The following is a 19,027-nucleotide window of genomic DNA, read 5'->3' as shown; positions in this document are numbered from 1 at the left end:
ATGCAGCTCACATGCCACCGAGGGGGATTCTCCTGTTTTGGGTTCTTATTCACACTTTTTGAGAATCGTGTGCTGGGATTGAACTGCAGGGAAACTGGCCTCTGAGGGGCGTGCAGCTAAGAACTAGCAGAAAACTGGTGGTTCGATTAAAACAATCCCGACGCTAAAGAAACTTCGAAACCTCACTTTTCATAAAAAGTTATGTTCTGTGAAGTCATGTATGAAATTTGCAGCGATGCACCCCGTCATTATTGGTTTGAAAATGTCTTTCACAGTGGCCACGTCTTTGGTGGTCATTCTTTCCATGACGACCGACCGGTGATCCCCCGAGACACAACTCCCCGACTAGATTGTTATCACCGCCACGACCAAGGACTTCTGTTTGATCTCGGCCCGGGCGTCTTGTTTGTATTCGTCCCCGATCGGTTTCCTTCAGTGGGAATCGAATGCGTGGTTACTCCAGGCTAAGTCCATCACAAGTGTCCCACCCTCCTCTTTCACTCTCTATCTCTTTCCCTCCTCCGTCACCCCTCCTGTCCCGCGGCTGCTCGCCCCGCAGCCCATCAGAATGACAATGGTGTTGATGTAAAATGTGTTGCCTTTGGGCCGCCGGAGCATATAACCCCTGCATGCCTGGCCCGGCCACCGCCGCACTTTACGGCTTTATTGTGTCCCCTTTTATGTTCTCCCCTGTTGGGGTGGGCGGACAACAATTTGGAAAATTCACTGTATATATATGTGTGTGTGTGTGTCTGTGTGTGAGTTTGTGTGTGTGTGTGCACTGTGTATCCGGATCAATTAGTCAGGGCACAACCCCTAAAAATCAATATGTCAACATGTGAGTGTCCTGAGGAGCAGCCGGCCGGCGTCCGCTCACCTCCAGCCGCTGATACATTCTCCTTTTTTGTTTTGTGTAATCACGTAAAGGAAACAAGTTGAGTAACAAGCCGACTCTACCTTTTTTCATGTGTCCCTCCCTATACCTCCCTCTCCCGTTTCCCTCCCTCCCTCTTTTTCACTCTTTCCTTTCTTTTCCACATTACCAGGGGGTGGCGTGTGATTGACAGATGGGAACGAATAATAATTTTTTTTCGTAACCTAAGGCCATCTCCTGTGATTGGCTTGCCAGCTGACATCTCCAAAAAAACCTCATTCTCCCCCACCACCCCCACCCCACCCCGCACCCTTCTCTCCGCCACCCCCCCTTTAATATTGGGCCTGTGGATGAGGCATCCTGAGGAGAAAAAGTAGAGAGAGAGAGAAAAAGATATCTACCTTAGGGAAGAACCTCAGAGAGAGGGAGGGAAGGAAGGGACGGGTAGGAGCGTGTGTGCATGTGTGTGAGAGACACTTATTCTCTTAACTACTGGGAGACAGACACACTTTCCTGGCCCGACTCAAAAGAAGAGGGGGAAAACAGGAGGAAGATTTTTTTTTTTTTTTTTTTGCAAATATCATTTTAATTTTCCCCTCATTCAACAATCAAGCTGCCCTAAAGCTCCTCTTCCTGGAAAACTCTTCTTCTTCTTCACTGCCTACTGGAAGTTCTATGCATTGATCCATTTGCCCTCCTCACACACACTTGCAAAGGCTTACCTCATGGATTTGTATCTGATTGGATATTTGATGTGTGTGTGGTTGTCCAGCTCGCGGGTGCTTGGAGGCTATCCCATCTGGTGGTGAGTACAAATCCACAGTTTCAGCATCAGACCCCTATGGCCACATAAAGAGAGAGACTCTTGTTTTTTTTATTTTTTTTTATTTGGTCAAATGATCATTTCTGAGAGGGCAGAATGTGCACTTTCAGTTGACTGCGTGGAAAAATGTTCTCCGGCCCATTCCCAAAAAATCTTAACCTCAAATACTAGTGTAACGGAAAAGGCTCGCCGTGCTTTTCCCCTCCACACTCATGTCCATTTATCACATTGGAGCATGTTGTGATGCACAGAGGCAGAATTTTTTTAGTTGGGGAGCCGTTAAATTACCAAAGATGCTGAGTTATTTTTCTGAATTTAAGGAGAAGAACTTGTTAGCGAGCGGTTGACATGTTGATATGAATTGAAAACAGCACTGCGAGGAGCTGCGGAGCGTTTCCACACAACAGTGCGGGTCAGTCGGATCATTCGTTATTACATAAATCGTGGCTCGAGCACAGCGAACAGAACTGATGCTGCTCGTGAAAAAGCCTCAGAACAGGATCCCTTCTCCTCCACCATCATCAATTTCTGTCTTGAAATACGAGCATATCATTTTGTGAGTTCCTCAGGAAGTACAACAATAATGACTTATATGATCAGGGTCAATTTGGTTTGTTTTGCTATTGTGCGTCACCGTTCTACATTCAGGCCGCCGGCCCCCGAAACATGACGTGCATTGATGTGAATTGTTGTTTTTTATTTGTCAGCTTTTTTTATTTTTCGGTGGTCGTGCATTCAACGCACATTGTTTTTTTGGGGGGGTGGGGGGGCACTGACAAAGTTGCACACAATTAAAAAAGAAAAAATATTTGCATTCTTGCCATGGGGCATCAGCTGTAATTAAATCAATCCATTAGAAAAAAAGAGAAACAGTTGAGCATATCATCTTGCTTCTCAATTGTACCACAGCCCCCCCCCCACCCACCCCTCCACTACGGATTTGTCAGGAGACAATATGTGTAGGTGCCGCAGGGTTTAATTCTTTGTTAAATTATCCCAGATCGCTTTTGGCCCCCAACAACTGAAATTTAGAGGTTTATCTCATTACATATTCAGCTACATTCAGCTGACCTCATAGCTCCTGGTCTCCTTTTGTAACATAAAGCTTCAATTTTGGTGATATTTGCGTGGGCGTATGACAAAGCTCTTTTGGCTCACGACACAATACTTGTCAGAGCTACTGCACTTTTAGTTGCCCAACTAGCATATGGTCCCAGCGCGCTGCTGTCCAAACCGCTAGCATCTTCTGGTTTCATTTACAGAGCAGGCAGCTGCCAAGCACACAGGCCACAGGGTTGAAGTGTAAATGGCAAAGAGGACTTTACACCCAGTCCTGGCTTCAGCGAGAACCATCAGACACCAGTGACAAAGAGCCTGGCTTCTCTCTGGCTGTGAATTACCTGCAGCTGCTTTGTTTAACCAGCTTACATGACACTGGTATAATGTTCGAACCTGAACAAAGCGCACCACCTTTGATTTGGGTAACAAATTTTTTGAAATGCAGGCCGGCGTACGGTGGGGGGTAGATGAAAAGCCGAGCCGTAGCTCCAGGTGACTGGGCAGGTGCTGACGAATGGGTGTCAAGCAGCGCTGTCAGTGGCATCAGCCCCGCGGTGCTGAACGTGTCCAAAGAGGAGACGAAATGAGGTGGTGTGTCAAACAAGAGGGTGCCGAGTTTCAGCGAGGGCCCCGGCAGACTCCTCTCGGCTTCTGTCTCAGGGGCGATGACTTGGCCATAAATTCTCAAGCCATGGTGGGACGGGTTGGAGGGGAAGAGGAGTTTTGACTGCTGTATGCCTGGCAGCCTTGCTTTTACAAGACGGGGTGTTGAAAACAAAACAGAGCATAAATAACTCCAGTGATATGCACATATGCATGCATGCGGACGAGGTGTAGCAGGGAGAAGAGGGAATAGCACGCAAATGAGGTGGGTTTGGAGAGGTGAGCGGGGCAGTAAATTGCCTTCTTGAAATGCAAGAATGTTGGAGAAGAAGTGGTTTTGCAGCCAAACGGTCGAAATCTAAGTTTGGGAGAATTTACGACGGCAGAGTGACGTCCTCTTAATCCACAGGTCTCACAGCGTCTCTCTCCAATAATCTAACGACGCCTGACCTGAAAAATAACTCTGCTCTTTGACTTTTTGCATGTTTAATATCAAAATGTAGGAGCCTGATGTGCCAAAGTTGTTAATAAGAGTCTCTATTGTACTACTGCTGCTATTGTGTTGAGTCAGTGTGTCTTAACTCATCAACATCATATTTGGAGAACAGCTCAAAGTGCAGCGTGAGCCAGCCCAGTGTTTGTGTTCTTGCATAAACAGCAGTGGATGTAAGTGCATGATGACAGTCACTTTCAACAAGGAATTACCTCAGCTGAACGCCGTCCAACGCCAGCCACCGAGCACCAGCGCGGATTATCGGTTTAACTCTGTCATATCACACCGCGCAGCCACGAGATCTTCCAATCCAATAACTGTTATTCTCCTAATCCCGCGCTATCATCGCTGTAGCTACAGATGCATTGGGAGAGCAGAGACACCGTGAACTTTGTGTTAATCTTTCTGGAGCTGGGTGGGATTTGAAGTCGTCTCATGCAGATACAGTTTGCAGTTACTTGGGATGCACAGTGTTGGGGGTGTAGAACAAAACAGGGAACAAAGGGAGGAAGAAGAAATTATGCAATTGAATTTATAAATGTCTCAACGTCTTAAATAACGGTCAGCATGAAGGTTGCTGTTCCTGAAATCATCAGCATCAATATTTCTTGGTTCTGCTTCACATCCACTGCAGGTGAAACGTCAAAATCAAGTCTGACAATCTAAAATGAGCAATGACGAATGTAATGCAAGTAAAAAATGAAGTAAATCTGTATCATCAGGACAAAAACAATGTGCAGAGGGATACATTTGAAGTATTACACGTATAAGCCTTCTGTGTGAAAATGAATTCCGGACACGATTAAGGCTTTTCACATCCTCTAATTAAATTTGGGGAGCATGCATAGGCTTAAACACAGCTTCCTGACTAATATTGTGTTTGCTCTACTTGTGGAAGTTTTGGGAACCTCACTAATATCAGTCGTACCTCTCGAAAAGATCTCGAGTAAAGCCTTTCCAGATCAACCTGAGCGGCTTAAAGAGGCTCTAGAGTCCATCTCTGGGTCTCAGGAATGTCATTATCTGACTGTGACACCCCCCCACCACCACCGCCACCTCCACCATCACCACCGCCACCAATCCTCCATCCAGTCGTCAACCCCGACCACTGGAGAGGGGATCACTTAAATGATTCTTACAGCGAGAAAATCCTCCATCTGCTGCCCTGTGTGTAAAGATCAGGGATGTTCGGGGTATTATTCCCGACGTTGCGAAGGAAGGTGGAGAAAAGAGCAGGAAAGGTCCAGAAGAATGTCATTCATAAGAAACGTCAGGGTTCCATTCTGAATGGCTGAGCGCCGCCGCTGCCGCCGCAGAGCCAGGATCAAAGGCAAATGTGGACTAAAGGCCGAGAGAAATGTCTCCACGAGAAATGTGTTTTCCTCACAAATATGGACCGGTTGTCTGTGTGAGGAAAGTTTTAAAATGACTTGAGCCCAGGAGCAGGTGCATTTTCATTGCTGAGGCATCACTGAGGAAAATATTGTTTAAAAAGTTGAATAGGAAAACTTTAAATTTCAAAGAATCACAAAAACTATCTAGAATTGGCACATTTCTCAGCTACAGATTGGAGGTATAGTTTATTTGTTATCGTGCAGCAGCTGAAAAAAGCCTTTACCCGAATAAAAGCACATTTAAATCCACCACGTCCAGATTTTTATTCGGATCTCCACGAAATTCCAGACACTCTCTGAAGATTCACACATAATTCTCCGGGACATTAACGGATAATAAAACAAACAAACAAACAAAAAGTCCTTAGCTCCCAATGTTAAAGGAAGTGAACAAAACATCCCCACACACTCATCGATATCAGTTCCTTTTATCCGTCTGCTTTATTTCATCCAGTTCCATGAATTATTCACAAGGACATTGGTGAAAATGTAAAAACTATTTTCGTATCTGGCTATGTTAAAGCGAAGAAAAAAAAAACTAGATCAACAGGTTTTACTGGATCTGCGCCTTCATTTAATGGTTTCTTGTCTCATCCTTCCACCAAGATTCATGGAAATGTGCGTAACAAACAAACAAACAAACAAACAAACAAACAAACAAACATCATCTCCTTGGCAGATGTAGTAATACACCAGTCGTGTTTCCAGTTATCTCCCACATCTTTACACCAGTGTATCGTCTGTGATCGTGCACGTGAGACGACATTATCCAGCCGAACCCGAGCGAGGTGAGAGGTTCAAAGGAGAGTGGTATTTCAAAGCAGCGAGGGCGAGTCCTAATCTCCAGCCACCATCAAAGGACATGCAAAACGCTTGTGTAGGAAATGACCGAGTCCCGCAGCGCACGGCTATTAGGTGCACTAAAACACAGGCCAGGACGGTTCCTCAAAGGGAGAACGGCCACGGCCCCGGGCAAAGGGATCATTAGGGGACACACACACACACACACACACACACACACACACACACACACACACCATATTTAAAGTCTTCATTACCTGGCTGATCTCACCTGTATGGCTTGTTGCAGAGGTTCATTATCAGCAGTTTCTCTGACACTCAGGGTCGGTGACAGAGATGATCACACCTGTGCAGCCTGGATTCAACCCTCAGGTCAAACTAATCACTGAAACATGCGGCGTGGACAGGAAGAGAGGACGGTCACTCAGTGTCTGGGATCCAGTTTATATCGTCACGGACAAAAATGTTCAGAAAGTGTCTCTGGAATCACACGACTTCATCTAAATGTGATTAATGAAGACGCGGTGATCAGCTCATTCCTACGCCAAACACACTGAAATTTGGATCTGCACCAAACAAGCCCCTATTTTCTTTAAGATCCCTGAATTATTCTCTGAGGAATCAACTGAAATGTTGAAAAATGGCCGAACTCACAATGATATAGAACATTAAAAAAAATCCTGGATCCACACCAGAATTTATTGGGTTCTTCGTTGGGTTATCGTCCGCCCCTTCTCAAACTTTTACAGAAATCGGTTAAGTAGTTTTTGCCTAATCCTGCTCACAAACAAACAAATGCAGAGGATTTGGGCTGTGGTAATAATTTGCCGGGTTATGGGATTGGGAGTCTTTGAAATTAGAATTTCATTACTTATACAAAATACAATTTCTAATATATCAAATTGAGAAATATAATAATAAATGTATAACAAGATCTGACCTGAAGTTTGATGCCAGTTTTCGTACAGTTCAGCCTGGAACAAATAAAGTATTGACATGAAACCACATTGCTCTTTGCATGGGTGAAAATGTAAAATGTAAAAGTCCAAATATACATGACTATTGGATTAATAAAGGCGGGAACCAGCAGATGAGAGGGTAATGAGTTTATAAACCAGCGCTGGCAGCGACTCTGCCTCTGTAACGTCTATCGGCCGGGAAGCTGCGCTAACGGGTTCGAAAAGTCAACAGCAGTTTTTTCTTTTTAATTACTTCTGTCGAAGATTCCAGTCGTAGATTCCAGACGATCCATTACGAGTTATGATTTGCATAGGATGCATTACTGCAGAGAATTCGAGCAGCGGTGCCAACAAGCAGCCACTAATGAGCAGTGTCAGGGAACAATGTGCTGTTTGAGTTGTGGTTCATTCACGGTCCCTCACGACTCCCATTCAAACAAGCTCTGTCCTTTAAACGACAACAGCTCAGACTCCGCTGTGTCCACCTCAGGCAGCCCGACACCGAGCTTCCCGTCTGACGTGCAGTCGTCAGTGCCGAGCTCCTGCTTCTCCCTGACAGGCAGGTTTACAAGTTTATACCTTGTTCGGTTTCCCTCGTCGCGTCTCCATATTTGTGACTGCAGGGCTTCCTTGTCCCAACTCCACACTCCCTGCTACAGTCTGCAGAGGGAAGCGAGAGGAGGGAAAAGAACAGGTTGAAACAATTTTTCAGTGGTCCTGTCATTTTTTATCTGATCAGCCAGGAGCTGTTGGACCACAAATCAAAAGTGTGCCAAAGAGAAGACAACAGAAAACACAGGCAGCAGCTTTGCATTCCAGGTTCCACCAGGAAAAGTCCCATCCTCGGGCCTTCCATGGCCCACTTACTCTCTTTCGAGTGTCTTCATCTCCCCGCAGACTCTGTTGTGGGATTCACAAATGAGATTCTGATGGCGGTGTTTTCAGCGCACACGTCTCTGACTTCACTCCTCGTTTAGCGGCGCGATGCCCCGCGGGCGAATCTGACAAGTTGAGCTGAGGCATGGACATATAGAGGTAAATTAGAGGTAGATTAAAGTTTAATGCAAACAGTATTTTCAGTCTCCTACTGCAGTGACAGAACCCACTTGGTACGCAGCGCTCGAGGCGCTAACTCGGCACAAGCTAACGTTATTGATTTCTCTGTAATGAAATAAGTGAACTTGTTTGGACACGGGTTGGAACACGTGTAAAGGCAAAATCCTTTCTAACTCAGTTTATCTGTGTCAAACATTTATAAACATTTATAACTTAATCTACTATTTGCACTTTATAATTGACAATGAAGTTGAATGTTTTCTAATCTAAACTTGCTCTTTGCTTATGAAATGAAAGACAGGAGACAAAAAAAGAATAATTAGAATCCGACCCTGGAAAAAACAATCCTGGAAATTTACAAACTGGGAAAGTGATCCAAAATGAAACCATCAGAATCCCACCCTAATTGTGGCCCTCCACGTACGAGGTGGAGTTTAACACATCATCCGTCGCAGTCGACCTGACAGCAATCGCCCAGAGAGCGTCTCAGCGTGTGATTAAACGAAATTTGGAAAAATTATATCATCATCTGTAACAGTTTTCAGCATGTTACAGAACAAAGGCCGTTAAAATGATTGCACAGGATGGGCATTAGGAAAAATGCACCCACCCTTTTCCTCTCATGAGTGATAACGTGGTTGGAAGTGAGAACTTAACAAGTAGCAACTCAACCCTTGTTTCACTGTGATGATTATACTATATTATATGATGTATATAAACGACTGATGATGTGTTTAACTACAGCTCGTACATGAAGGGCCACCGTGAGGGTTCGATTCTGATGGTTTCATTTAACGTTGCTTTCTAAGTTCATCAAACTGGATTATTTTCAGCCCCTGATTCTAAAAAAAAGTATATTTAAGGTTTATGTCTTAAATATATGTTTGTAATACTCAGTTTGACCTCATTGATGCTAAGTGAGTGGACCAAGTGTCCAAATCGCAGCCTCCAAAGTTAAAATAGAGTTAGAAAACTGTTTCAACGAAAATAAAATGACTAAACTAGATGAAAGTCAGATTTATTGATTTAGCAAACAAGCTAATATGGCTACAAGCTTTGCAGATTACACAAAAATATGAGGTTAACCTTGAAAAATATATGATATAATTGGATGTAGTCTTCATCATTTTACGTTTAATATGTCACTAGATTTCTAGATTCTTCAAGATTCTTCTAATGCTGTGCAAATAGTACAAAAAATCTTGAATATGCTAACGTGTCTGAATAAAGACGGAAACTGGAAGCAACACATCTACACCCTTTTTTGGTGTCGACTATTACACCAAAGTTTGACCCAGGACCCAAAACAAACCTGAGGATCCTTATCAAAGTCAAGTTCGATCGCACCTCAGAGAATTTGAGTTTGTATACGAGCAACATTTCATCGTCACGAGCTTCTATTTGACTCCCGATGCAAACAGCCTGAACGAACCCTGGTCATGAACTTCAGGCTGTTTCTGTACAGGCCACCAGGCTAAAGGCCGTGGGGTCACATGTCACGTTCTGCTCAACAGGTTCAGAGGTTCACCTGGTACCTCTCGTGCCTCTGGACTTGAGAGGCTGTCACACAAAGAGAAGCTCATCTGTGCACAGACATGTGCTACACGCTGACCCCTGTAATGCAGACCTCCCACAAGAGCAGCTGCAACACATTTCTGACTCTACGAGATTCCTTGACTCACCCGTTGACTCAAGTTCGCTCAGAGACTAAACAAAAACAAGATGCAACTTTTCTAAGCAGGAGATTGAAGAGGTGATTTTACTGCACCGGGAGCGGTCGGGGGCAAAAGTTTGTGTTGACAGTGTCTTGATTGTGTGAATTTCCACCCTTCAGCAAGGTGTGTGGTGGAATCCCTTTGTTTCCTCTGCCTCATTTCTGTGGTTTCCAGCAGCCCATCATACTTTCAAATCTGCGCAGTTTAGAAACCGAGAAAAACCCCAACCAAGCCGTAAAACCCCTCCAGGCCAGTAGAGGCCCCATTCGGACCTGCCCGGGCATGCACCTGCCAAGCCCTGCAGTTCGCTGCTGCTCTGCTGCTCGTCTCGGCCCCTGCAGCGGATTCCCCCGGCATTCTGCCTCTGCGGAGGTCTCTGCTGCTCCCTCGCTCGGTCGAGACACGTCGCTTGTGGCTTCCGAGAAGTGAGGCGAAGCAGGCAGGATCAGCGTGGCACACATGTGGTCTGCATGCATGAGTCTGTTTGCACGACACGCCTCACAGCCCCCGAGGGTTAAGACTCTCATTAGCACCTCGCCAAAAAGATATCCCTTTCATCTCGTCTGTCCGTACGGATCAAATGATGCACATCCTTTGCAAACAAAGACAAATAGGCTGGCAGATCCACGGGCTGTAGTCTAAACATGCTACGGCCACCACAAAGTCCCGTGCGGTTAGCTAATTGATTCCATCAGAAATCCTGGATTCACCGGCCAAGGGAATTATATCTCAGCAGTTTAGCTTTCCTGACTGAAACCTAAAATATACCACAGGTTGGCACAGTGCTCTAAATGCAAAGATATATGATTCAAACAAGAGATATTGAACTGATGTTATGGGGGAAAACACCAGAGTTCAAGTCCAAGCTCTGTGCACGGCATCGTTTTTGCTGTGGTCCCATCTCACGACTCAGACATTAATGGGCAGTAACCAAACCAGCAGACAGTGTAATTAAGGTCCTTAGTCACTCAGTCACCAGACAGAGTGAAGTCAGCAACACTTGAACTCGGTGGAGTATCGGCAGATGAGCTAATGTGGCTGCCTTCGCTCGGGTAAACTCGAGACAAGAACACGAACGGAGATTGATGAGGTCGATCAAATGACTGAGTCTGCAGGCGAACATCAAACTGGGCAAAACAGCATTTTAAGTTTCAACTATGAAGTCGTGGGACGTATCTTTATTCATGCACATGAGTGTTTCTGCTAGTTTCACTGCTCCGTCTCTGAGGAGCTGCTCTGTTTGAAACTCACGAGCTGTTTGTTGTGTATCAGCGTCAGTCATCAAGTGACTCACTCTGATTATGTGATCATCATATATCCATAAGACCAGCTGGAAAAGCAAAAACAGCTCCAGCCTCACGTCTCAGTGCGTAAGCTCCCCTTGATCAGACCTTGATCCCCGAGAGCCTGCTGCAACAATGCTCACCTGAGATCAAATACAGTGAGCGGGAGGGGAGAGGGGCTGATGGGACGTGGGGGGGGGGCAGGGTTTTGGTGGCGGCCATAAGTAGAAAGCAAAAGTGCACAAGAGCCGTGAACCTATCTGAGGGGGGATTTTTTTCACCGTGACTTCAATGGCTTAACTTTTGTGTCGGGGTGGGGCACGGCGCTGCACTCATCTGTCAGAGTCAGTGGCTGCTGTGATTGGGTTGCGCCCTGCGGGGGTCCTGAGGTCATCCTGAGTGGCGCTCTGATCTGATCTGTGTCAATTGTTCCTCCGTGGTCCTCTCACGGCTTCCAGCGCCACGCTGTCCGCCAAGTGCTGGAGCGTCGACGGTGGCGATGAGCTTGAATTGGCAGCACATCTCCACATCGACTGAAGTAACACAGAGAATTCTGGAAAACACGGGAGGCTCAGAAATATATAAACAAGAAATCTGAGTCCGACTTCCTACAACAAACGCATGATCTGCAGGAAGAAACCAAAGTTTTGTTTAAGCTTGTCATCACAAAAAGCGTGTTAAAACATGGGCACGGCAAACATCTCTTCTCCCTCTCTTTTATTTAATAGAAACCAATTAAAATTAATTACTTAAATGAAACTATAATGGTTTCTGGCATCTCAAGATGATCTGTCTCATGGTGGTGATTAATCCCCGCTCTGGCACATCAGCACGAGCCTTCTGGTGAGACATGCATCTTTAGATATCTTGTTTTTGTCCGTCACCAGCGAAGCTCAGCTCCTTTCTTACAACATCAACTCCAGAAAAGCAGATTATTGATGGTGCAGGTGTTCTCGTAAATTAGAAATTCTACGAAGGGGCTTTTTCTGAACTAAACAGACAGGTTCTTGTGTGTTATCTGTCAGATCTGCAGGTCTGTGTATGCTAACAAGTGCTTTGAAAAGTCAGAGCTAATAGCTTGTATCCCTGCCCTGAAGTGGGCCTATTAGCCTCCTCCTCCTCCTCCTCCTCCTCCTCCTCCTCCGCTGCTGCTGGAAAAAAGAGACAAAATAAACAGGAGCTCCTGGTATAAATTACATTAAGCAGATAAGTCAATAAAACACTCCAGTATGAATGACTGTATTGTCACAGAGCTCTGCTTACAGTAAAACCTGAGATTAACGCAGAAGCGGTCCCTCTTGTGGAGGAGCTTCTCTTTCACGGAGGCCTCAGGTCACCACTACCACCAGCGTCGCTGTTGTGGGGTTGAGTTCAGGGCACGGGCTTGTACTGTGAGGCGGGTGGCTTAAATTCCCACGTTCTTTAAACTTGTGAATGCCCCAGGGCTGATAAAACACATACAGAGTTTGTATGTCGAAACTTTTCATTCCTCATTCGTTAGAATGGCAAAGTTTACGGAAGAACATGATATGAAAACCACAAATCTGACGACACATTTAATGCCAACCAGAATTAATTTCCGACAGACTTAACGATGCTCTCCCTCTCTGCGCAGGTCCCTGGCCCTTGGGCAGCAGTACTCCTCTCTGGGCTCCCAACCCATCCTGTGCGGCTCCATCCCCGGCCTGGTGCCCAAGCAGCTGCGCTTCTGCCGCAACTACATAGAGATCATGCCCAGCGTGGCGGAAGGTGTGAAGCTGGGGATCCAGGAGTGCCAGCACCAGTTCAGGGGCCGGCGATGGAACTGCACCACCATCAAGGACAACCTCGCCATCTTTGGCCCAGTGCTAGATAAAGGTAGATTTCTTTTCTGTGTAAGTAGTAGCTGTATTTTGCAGGGATGCATCTATAACTGGATTATGTGCCAAACAACACACAGCTGTAAAAATGTGAGGCTGTATTGCTGCGGCTTTTGCAAGCTGTTACAAAACAGCAGCGTTTACCTGTTTTCCACCCTGAGGCTCATCACTGCTTGTTCTCTGGGCTTTTGCTGACTAGCTGGAGCAATTACAATAATATACACCTTTCCTGGCTGCATCGAGAAATGAGCGCAGCTACAAGCACTGACACATTATCCAACCTCCATCCACTTCAGTTTCGCATTTGTCTGCAGAGTCAGAGGCTTATTTTCGGGTTTTTTCCGAGCGTGTTTACACTCTAATACATGAAAGAGGGTCAGCGAGGTAAATCCATCAACAGAGCCTGACAAGTGCAGGTGATATACTGGAGACATCCATCACACGCTTCACACTCAGAATACTAATTGGGCTTTAAGCGTCCAAGTAAACCTGACAGCGGGGAAACAGTAGGTGCAGGTGTCCTGCTTTATTCACACTCCCTAATTATGAAGCTAGAAGTTTGTGTGTTTGTGAGGCTGCTGATTGGAAATGAATTACCCTGTGTGTCAGAGGGGAAAGAATCTGGGCAGAAATGGGCAGCGTGAGCAGTCCAAGCTCCTCAGTCAAATAAAAGGGAGAGGGGAGGCCAAATGAGATTACAGGCAATAGAAAAGGGCTGGGGGGCTCCGCTCAACCCCTACTGTGCATGAAGACCAGTGCTCGCCTCACACAGTCCAGCTCCCACGGACGCCCCATTCACACGCCCTTTTGACTCTGTCATGAAAACAGGCTGAAAGGGGATCTCTCCCAACCTAGCCTGGGTGTGCACTTTGGGACAGGGAAGGGAAGGAAGCAAGGGGCGTAGGAAAGGAAGCAGAGATGAAGGGGATGAAGGATGGAAGTGTTCGACGTTAGAGAGGAGAGCGCTACCAGCCGCGGGCACCGTGCTCTGCGTGTTGGCCATGGCGGTGCAGTTGGTGGACGCCGGGAGGAAACGGGGGGGCTGAGGTCCTGTGGTGGGTGGTGGTGTATGGGATTTCAGCTCAGGGTGTTGGTGGAGGGGAGAGGGGAGGGAGTTAGGGAGTTTGGGGAATGCCAGCTCCGGGCAGAGCGGGGCTGCGGGGGCGCGAGTCGCTGGGCCCTTTGTGCGGATAATACAGTGTGACACAAGGGAAACAAAGGCGGATTGATGGGCCCAGCAGGTAGCAGGAGCTGCGCTAGCCTTGGCTAACAGCCAGGGCTCCCGGGGCCCAGGGCTCACAGGCCCATGTTGTGGAGGGCCCAGTGAGGCTTGCCAGGGCGAGCGGGGATGCCCAACCTGAGGACTGTGGGTCATCATGGACGGGTTCACTGGAGATTTAGACTGAAACTGCATCTTTTTACTGGGAATGAACAGTGAAAATAAATGTATAGAGGCTCTGGATCTCAACAGTCAACACATGCCCGAAGTTTGTGTTTTTAAAATGTTACCAGACATAAAGTATGTGTGATTTATGGGTTTGCAGCATCTGCATTACATTTTCTCAATAAAAGACCACATCAGACGATCCCTCTTCTACAAACACACACTCAAACGTCAAACAGCTTCAAGATTCACTACAAATATTGACCGTTGTGGGATCGTAGCAGCTCAACAGGCAAAAACACGGAGCATGAAAAGTGTATTTTTGTTGTGCCGTCTCGTTCAGGGTGGGAAAATATGAGTAGCCTCCAACCAAACATTAGTAAACTGTATCTGTGGCTTCTGTGGCAGCGGAGTAGCACAGGAATTTCTGGCTTTAGTAGCCGTTGTGGTCTGGGAAACACAAATTTAATTCTCCGGGTCGTGTTCATACAAATTTAAGAACTCCAACGATGACGCAACTGTGCACATCAGGAACAGAGGCCACTCGATGCTCTTGAGAAGTCAAGCCGCCGCTTAAGGCCACCTCGTACCCCTACCTGTGTGTGTGTGTGTGTAACAGAGCTAGTAGAATGTAACGGGTGAGCCACGGTAAGTGTGCTGTGATTGTGAAACAATGGTGTCTGGTTACATAATAAGCTGTTGCCTTCAAAGGAGGCGTAACTCCATCCCTCAGTGTTGAAAAAGAAGCGGCACTGACACACCGCTCGGTTTCACCAGCAGGCCTTGGGCTCTGGATGGAGGGGTGGGGGGGGGTGACAACATTCCTGAAACACTATCCAGATGCAAAGCAGCGCACCTCAGGGATGACAGGAGGTCACTGAGATCCCACTGAGCGTTAGGCCGTCCTGACACAACCACAATGGGCTGATGTCACTGCAGGGACTCTGCTTCTAGGCTCCTTCACTTTGCTTCCTCATCACCGCTGATGATCGTTGGAAAATAGTGTGAACCGTGTTTTCTTATTGTTAAATAAATATGAGAGGTTGGGGGTTAGAGGTATGCCTTGCTGTTTTTTTTTACAGGTATGTAAATGTCGCTTCTCAAAGATGAAGTGTTGTGTTAAAAGACGTTTGCCTGGAGGGATCCTGGCTCTGTGGATGACGGCAGCAGTACATGTTGTCCATGTTGAACAAAAGACTGACTCTGTCTCCCTGTCTGTCTGCATCTGTCCCCCTCAGCGACCAGAGAGTCAGCGTTTGTGCACGCCATAGCCTCGGCAGGCGTCGCCTTCGCGGTGACGCGCTCCTGCGCTGAGGGCACGTCCACCATGTGCGGCTGCGACTCCCATCACAAGGGACCCCCCGGCGAGGGCTGGAAGTGGGGCGGCTGCAGCGAGGACGCGGAGTTTGGGGTCCTGGTGTCCAGAGAGTTTGCCGACGCCAGAGAGAACCGCCCTGATGCTCGCTCGGCAATGAACCGGCACAACAACGAGGCCGGACGCACGGTAAACAGACACATGTGAAGCCCCTGTGCAAAGATGTACTGTTAATATCCTGTATCCATATTCTGCTCATATTCAGGTTCATAATTCTAATTTGGGTTATTACTCGAAAAGGTTTTCATGCTCTTATGTTCTGAAAACATATCACTCTACTCATTCTGTCCACTGCTGCAGCTCCTCTCTTCAGCCTCTGTCTGAAACACTTGGTTTTCGCTCCTGTCTCTTTAAGACCCCCCCCTCCTGATAAAACCCAGTCCGCTCTGATTGGTCAGCTGCCCCTCTCAGCCTCCGCCCTCGCTTTACCTGGCTCTGTTAGTGGGCGTGTCAGACTACCCGCTAGGCAATGCATCCTGCAAACGTCAGCCATCGATGTCACGGCCGAGCTACTGACGAGGCGTAGTGAGTAGAAGAAGTAGAAGAAGAAGAAGCAGCTCCAGTAGATGGCGGTAATGCACCTTAACGTTGGTGGCCACCCGCCAATAAACCGAACAAAGAAGAAGAAAGAAGAAGATTCATATGTGATTGTCTAACATCCTTTGCAGTATTTTACGATGACAAGCGTCCACCTTTCTGGAAAGAGCTTCCCAAAAGGAGAAGGTCCACATACTTTTGTCCAGATAGTGAACATATTGAATATCACAGGACTAAACAGATCTGACAGCAGAGGTGTAATGTTCACAAGATTCACTGAGTATCTGCAACTGACTGCGAGATAAACACAGGTTGTGTTGTTGTGTCAGACAACCTCAGCACAATGTGCGTTATGCGTTACAGCAGAAGGTGAAAACTGAAAGTGCAGCAAACTCTGGGCGATAAGTTTCTCTGAGACAGAGTGAATTCATCCAGGAAACTTTATCGTTCAGGATTTTATAATTGTTCATGTGACGGGTCGGGATTTGGTTTTCGACTCGTCCGCACATTTCTGAGCTTCCACCTGAAAATGAGCACTTGACTTTGAATGACTGTTTAATTGCTCATCACGGCAACACACCCTCATTGCTGCCGTGCCCCCACACACACACACACACTCGCCTTTCATGCCTTGCATCCCAATGAAATAAAAAAGCCCCTGACAGTCAAATATCCCGAGCTTGAGGAGTTCGGGGGTTGGGGAGAAAGAAGGAAATCAGCCCAGACTTAAAACATCAGTGGCTGCTGTCACCACCGGGAGAAACTAGAATCCCCGGCTGCTGGCCGAGGGGCAAACGGAGGGACCACACGGCAACAAGACAAGTCTTTGATGAGCGCACACAGGAGCAGTCAGAGACCACAGGAGCGAAGTGAACGGCAGCAGTGTCAGGAGCCTCGTCTCCACCTGGCCCTCTCACGCTCCTCTACTTAGCCCCGAGGGCCCCTGGGACCTGATGTTGGCATGACAGGCTCAGTGTGATGTCACCAGTATATCTACCCCCCCTCCCCCCCCTCCTCAGCCAGAGGTGCCACAGCCACCTGCCTTCCGCCGCAGCCGAGGGGAATTCTGCGGCTAAATATAGCCGCAGAATTAAAGCACAACACAATCACAACACAAAGGTAAAACTGGCCCCGCGGCAGCACAGTCACGGAGTGAGCCAGTGACTTCAGAGGGAATTAGGCCCTCTGTACTCCACAGCTGCACCGCACTTCAGTAAACTGCAGCCAGTGGCGTATTGTTATTCTTGGCCGGCTCCGAGTCTTTAGTGGTTTTGTTCGTCTGCATTATTGAATTTCCTGTTAAATTTCTAACCATCGGATTCCATCAGAGCTGAGGTGGCGACTGTCACACAAGCAATGAGTCACTTCTCAAATTAAAACCAGCACTTTGAGGATGAGCACATTTGGAAGGAAAGATTCTTTCAGCTTGTTGCTTTATTGATTTAGTTCCTGTGGAAATTGTTAATAAAAGTCCACAGATCAAAGGCTCCACCGGTAAAAGATCTTTTGGGGTTTATTGACGAAGAAAAATAAATCAGAACATGTGGATCTGCTGCAGTGATGCGTTCTACAGCGTTAGAAAAGTTTAAATATTCATGACCGTGCCTCATGTTTTGGAATCTGCTGAAACTGCCGCGACTCCAAGCTGATGGAGCTGCCACTCAAAGCCGAGGGGACCTTTTGATCTCAAGTGTTGCTCAAAGGCATCAGGAAATAAAAGTAATTCAAATGTTTCAAATGTTGAACGCTCGCCAGATCCATAAATAGCTGCGTTTTGGTTTAAATCAAAGGAGACGTGATGTTTTTTCACTGTTTCTTTCCTCTACTGTGTTATAACGTTTTTTCTTGTGAATGTAAAAGTTCTGCAGAGTTGAAAAGACCGATACTTACGCATCATTGTGATGTCACAATACCCCACATATGCATAATGCACGTCGGAGGTGGTTGACCAATCACGACAGATTGGACAAGCTGGCCAATCAGGGGGCCTTAAAGAGACAGGAGTGAAAATCAAGTGTTTCAGACAGAGGCTGAAAAGAGGAGCTGCAGCAATTGACAATTAATAACACTAATTTAAATGATCAACTTGAATATCGTGCAGAGTCCGATTCTCTTTAGATAGATGTTATAATTTCAAGTGTATATTTATTCCAGAAGCTGAGGTGTTGACATTTTCCTACAAGTTGAACCTAAACGTGTCCTCTGCCCTCAGACCATCCTCGACCACATGCACCTGCGCTGCAAATGCCACGGCCTGTCGGGAAGCTGCGAGGTGAAGACGTGTTGGTGGGCGCAGCCGGACTTCCGCATGCTGGGCGACTACCTGAAAGACAAGTACGACAGCGCCTCGGAGATGGTGGTGGAGAAGCACCGGGAGTCGCGCGGCTGGGTGGAGACGCTGCGGGTCAAGTACGCCTTCTTCAAGCATCCCACCGAGCGCGACCTGGTCTACTACGAGGGCTCGCCCAACTTCTGCGAGCCCAACACAGAGACGGGCTCGTTCGGGACACGCGACCGGGTCTGCAACGTGTCGTCCCACGGCATCGAGGGCTGCGACCTGCTGTGCTGCGGCCGCGGCCACAACACCCGGACTGAGAAACGCAAGGAGAAGTGCCACTGCATCTTCCACTGGTGCTGCTACGTCAGCTGTCAGGAGTGCGTGCGCGTCTATGACGTGCACACGTGCAAGTGAGAGGAGGCCTCAGGCAAACGGACTGCTGGACTTCAAGTGCTGCCCCCCCCACTCCCAACGTCGACTTCCCAGCTCTCCAGACACGCACACAGAAACACACTCAACTTATACACCTTTAAA

General features: G+C 47.2%; 1 protein-coding gene across 1 annotated transcript; it reads left to right on the top strand.

Moving 5' to 3' along the window:
* The first annotated feature begins 1,308 nt into the window (after window positions 1–1,308).
* wnt3 (wingless-type MMTV integration site family, member 3) lies at window positions 1,309–18,938 on the top strand. The gene is made up of 4 exons (XM_035145983.2): window positions 1,309–1,679; window positions 12,676–12,917; window positions 15,542–15,807; window positions 18,428–18,938. Exons 1-4 carry the CDS (start codon window positions 1,600–1,602, stop codon window positions 18,905–18,907), a joined length of 1,068 nt encoding a protein of 355 aa, XP_035001874.1. The 5' UTR covers window positions 1,309–1,599; the 3' UTR covers window positions 18,908–18,938.
* The last annotated feature ends 89 nt before the right edge of the window (window positions 18,939–19,027 follow it).

The sequence above is a fragment of the Hippoglossus stenolepis genome, chromosome 21, assembly GCF_022539355.2.
Source record: "Hippoglossus stenolepis isolate QCI-W04-F060 chromosome 21, HSTE1.2, whole genome shotgun sequence".
Classification (NCBI taxonomy): Eukaryota; Metazoa; Chordata; class Actinopteri; order Pleuronectiformes; family Pleuronectidae; genus Hippoglossus; species Hippoglossus stenolepis.
The sequence above is the reverse complement of the archived record's forward strand: the minus strand, read 5'-3'. Positions and strand labels throughout refer to the sequence as shown.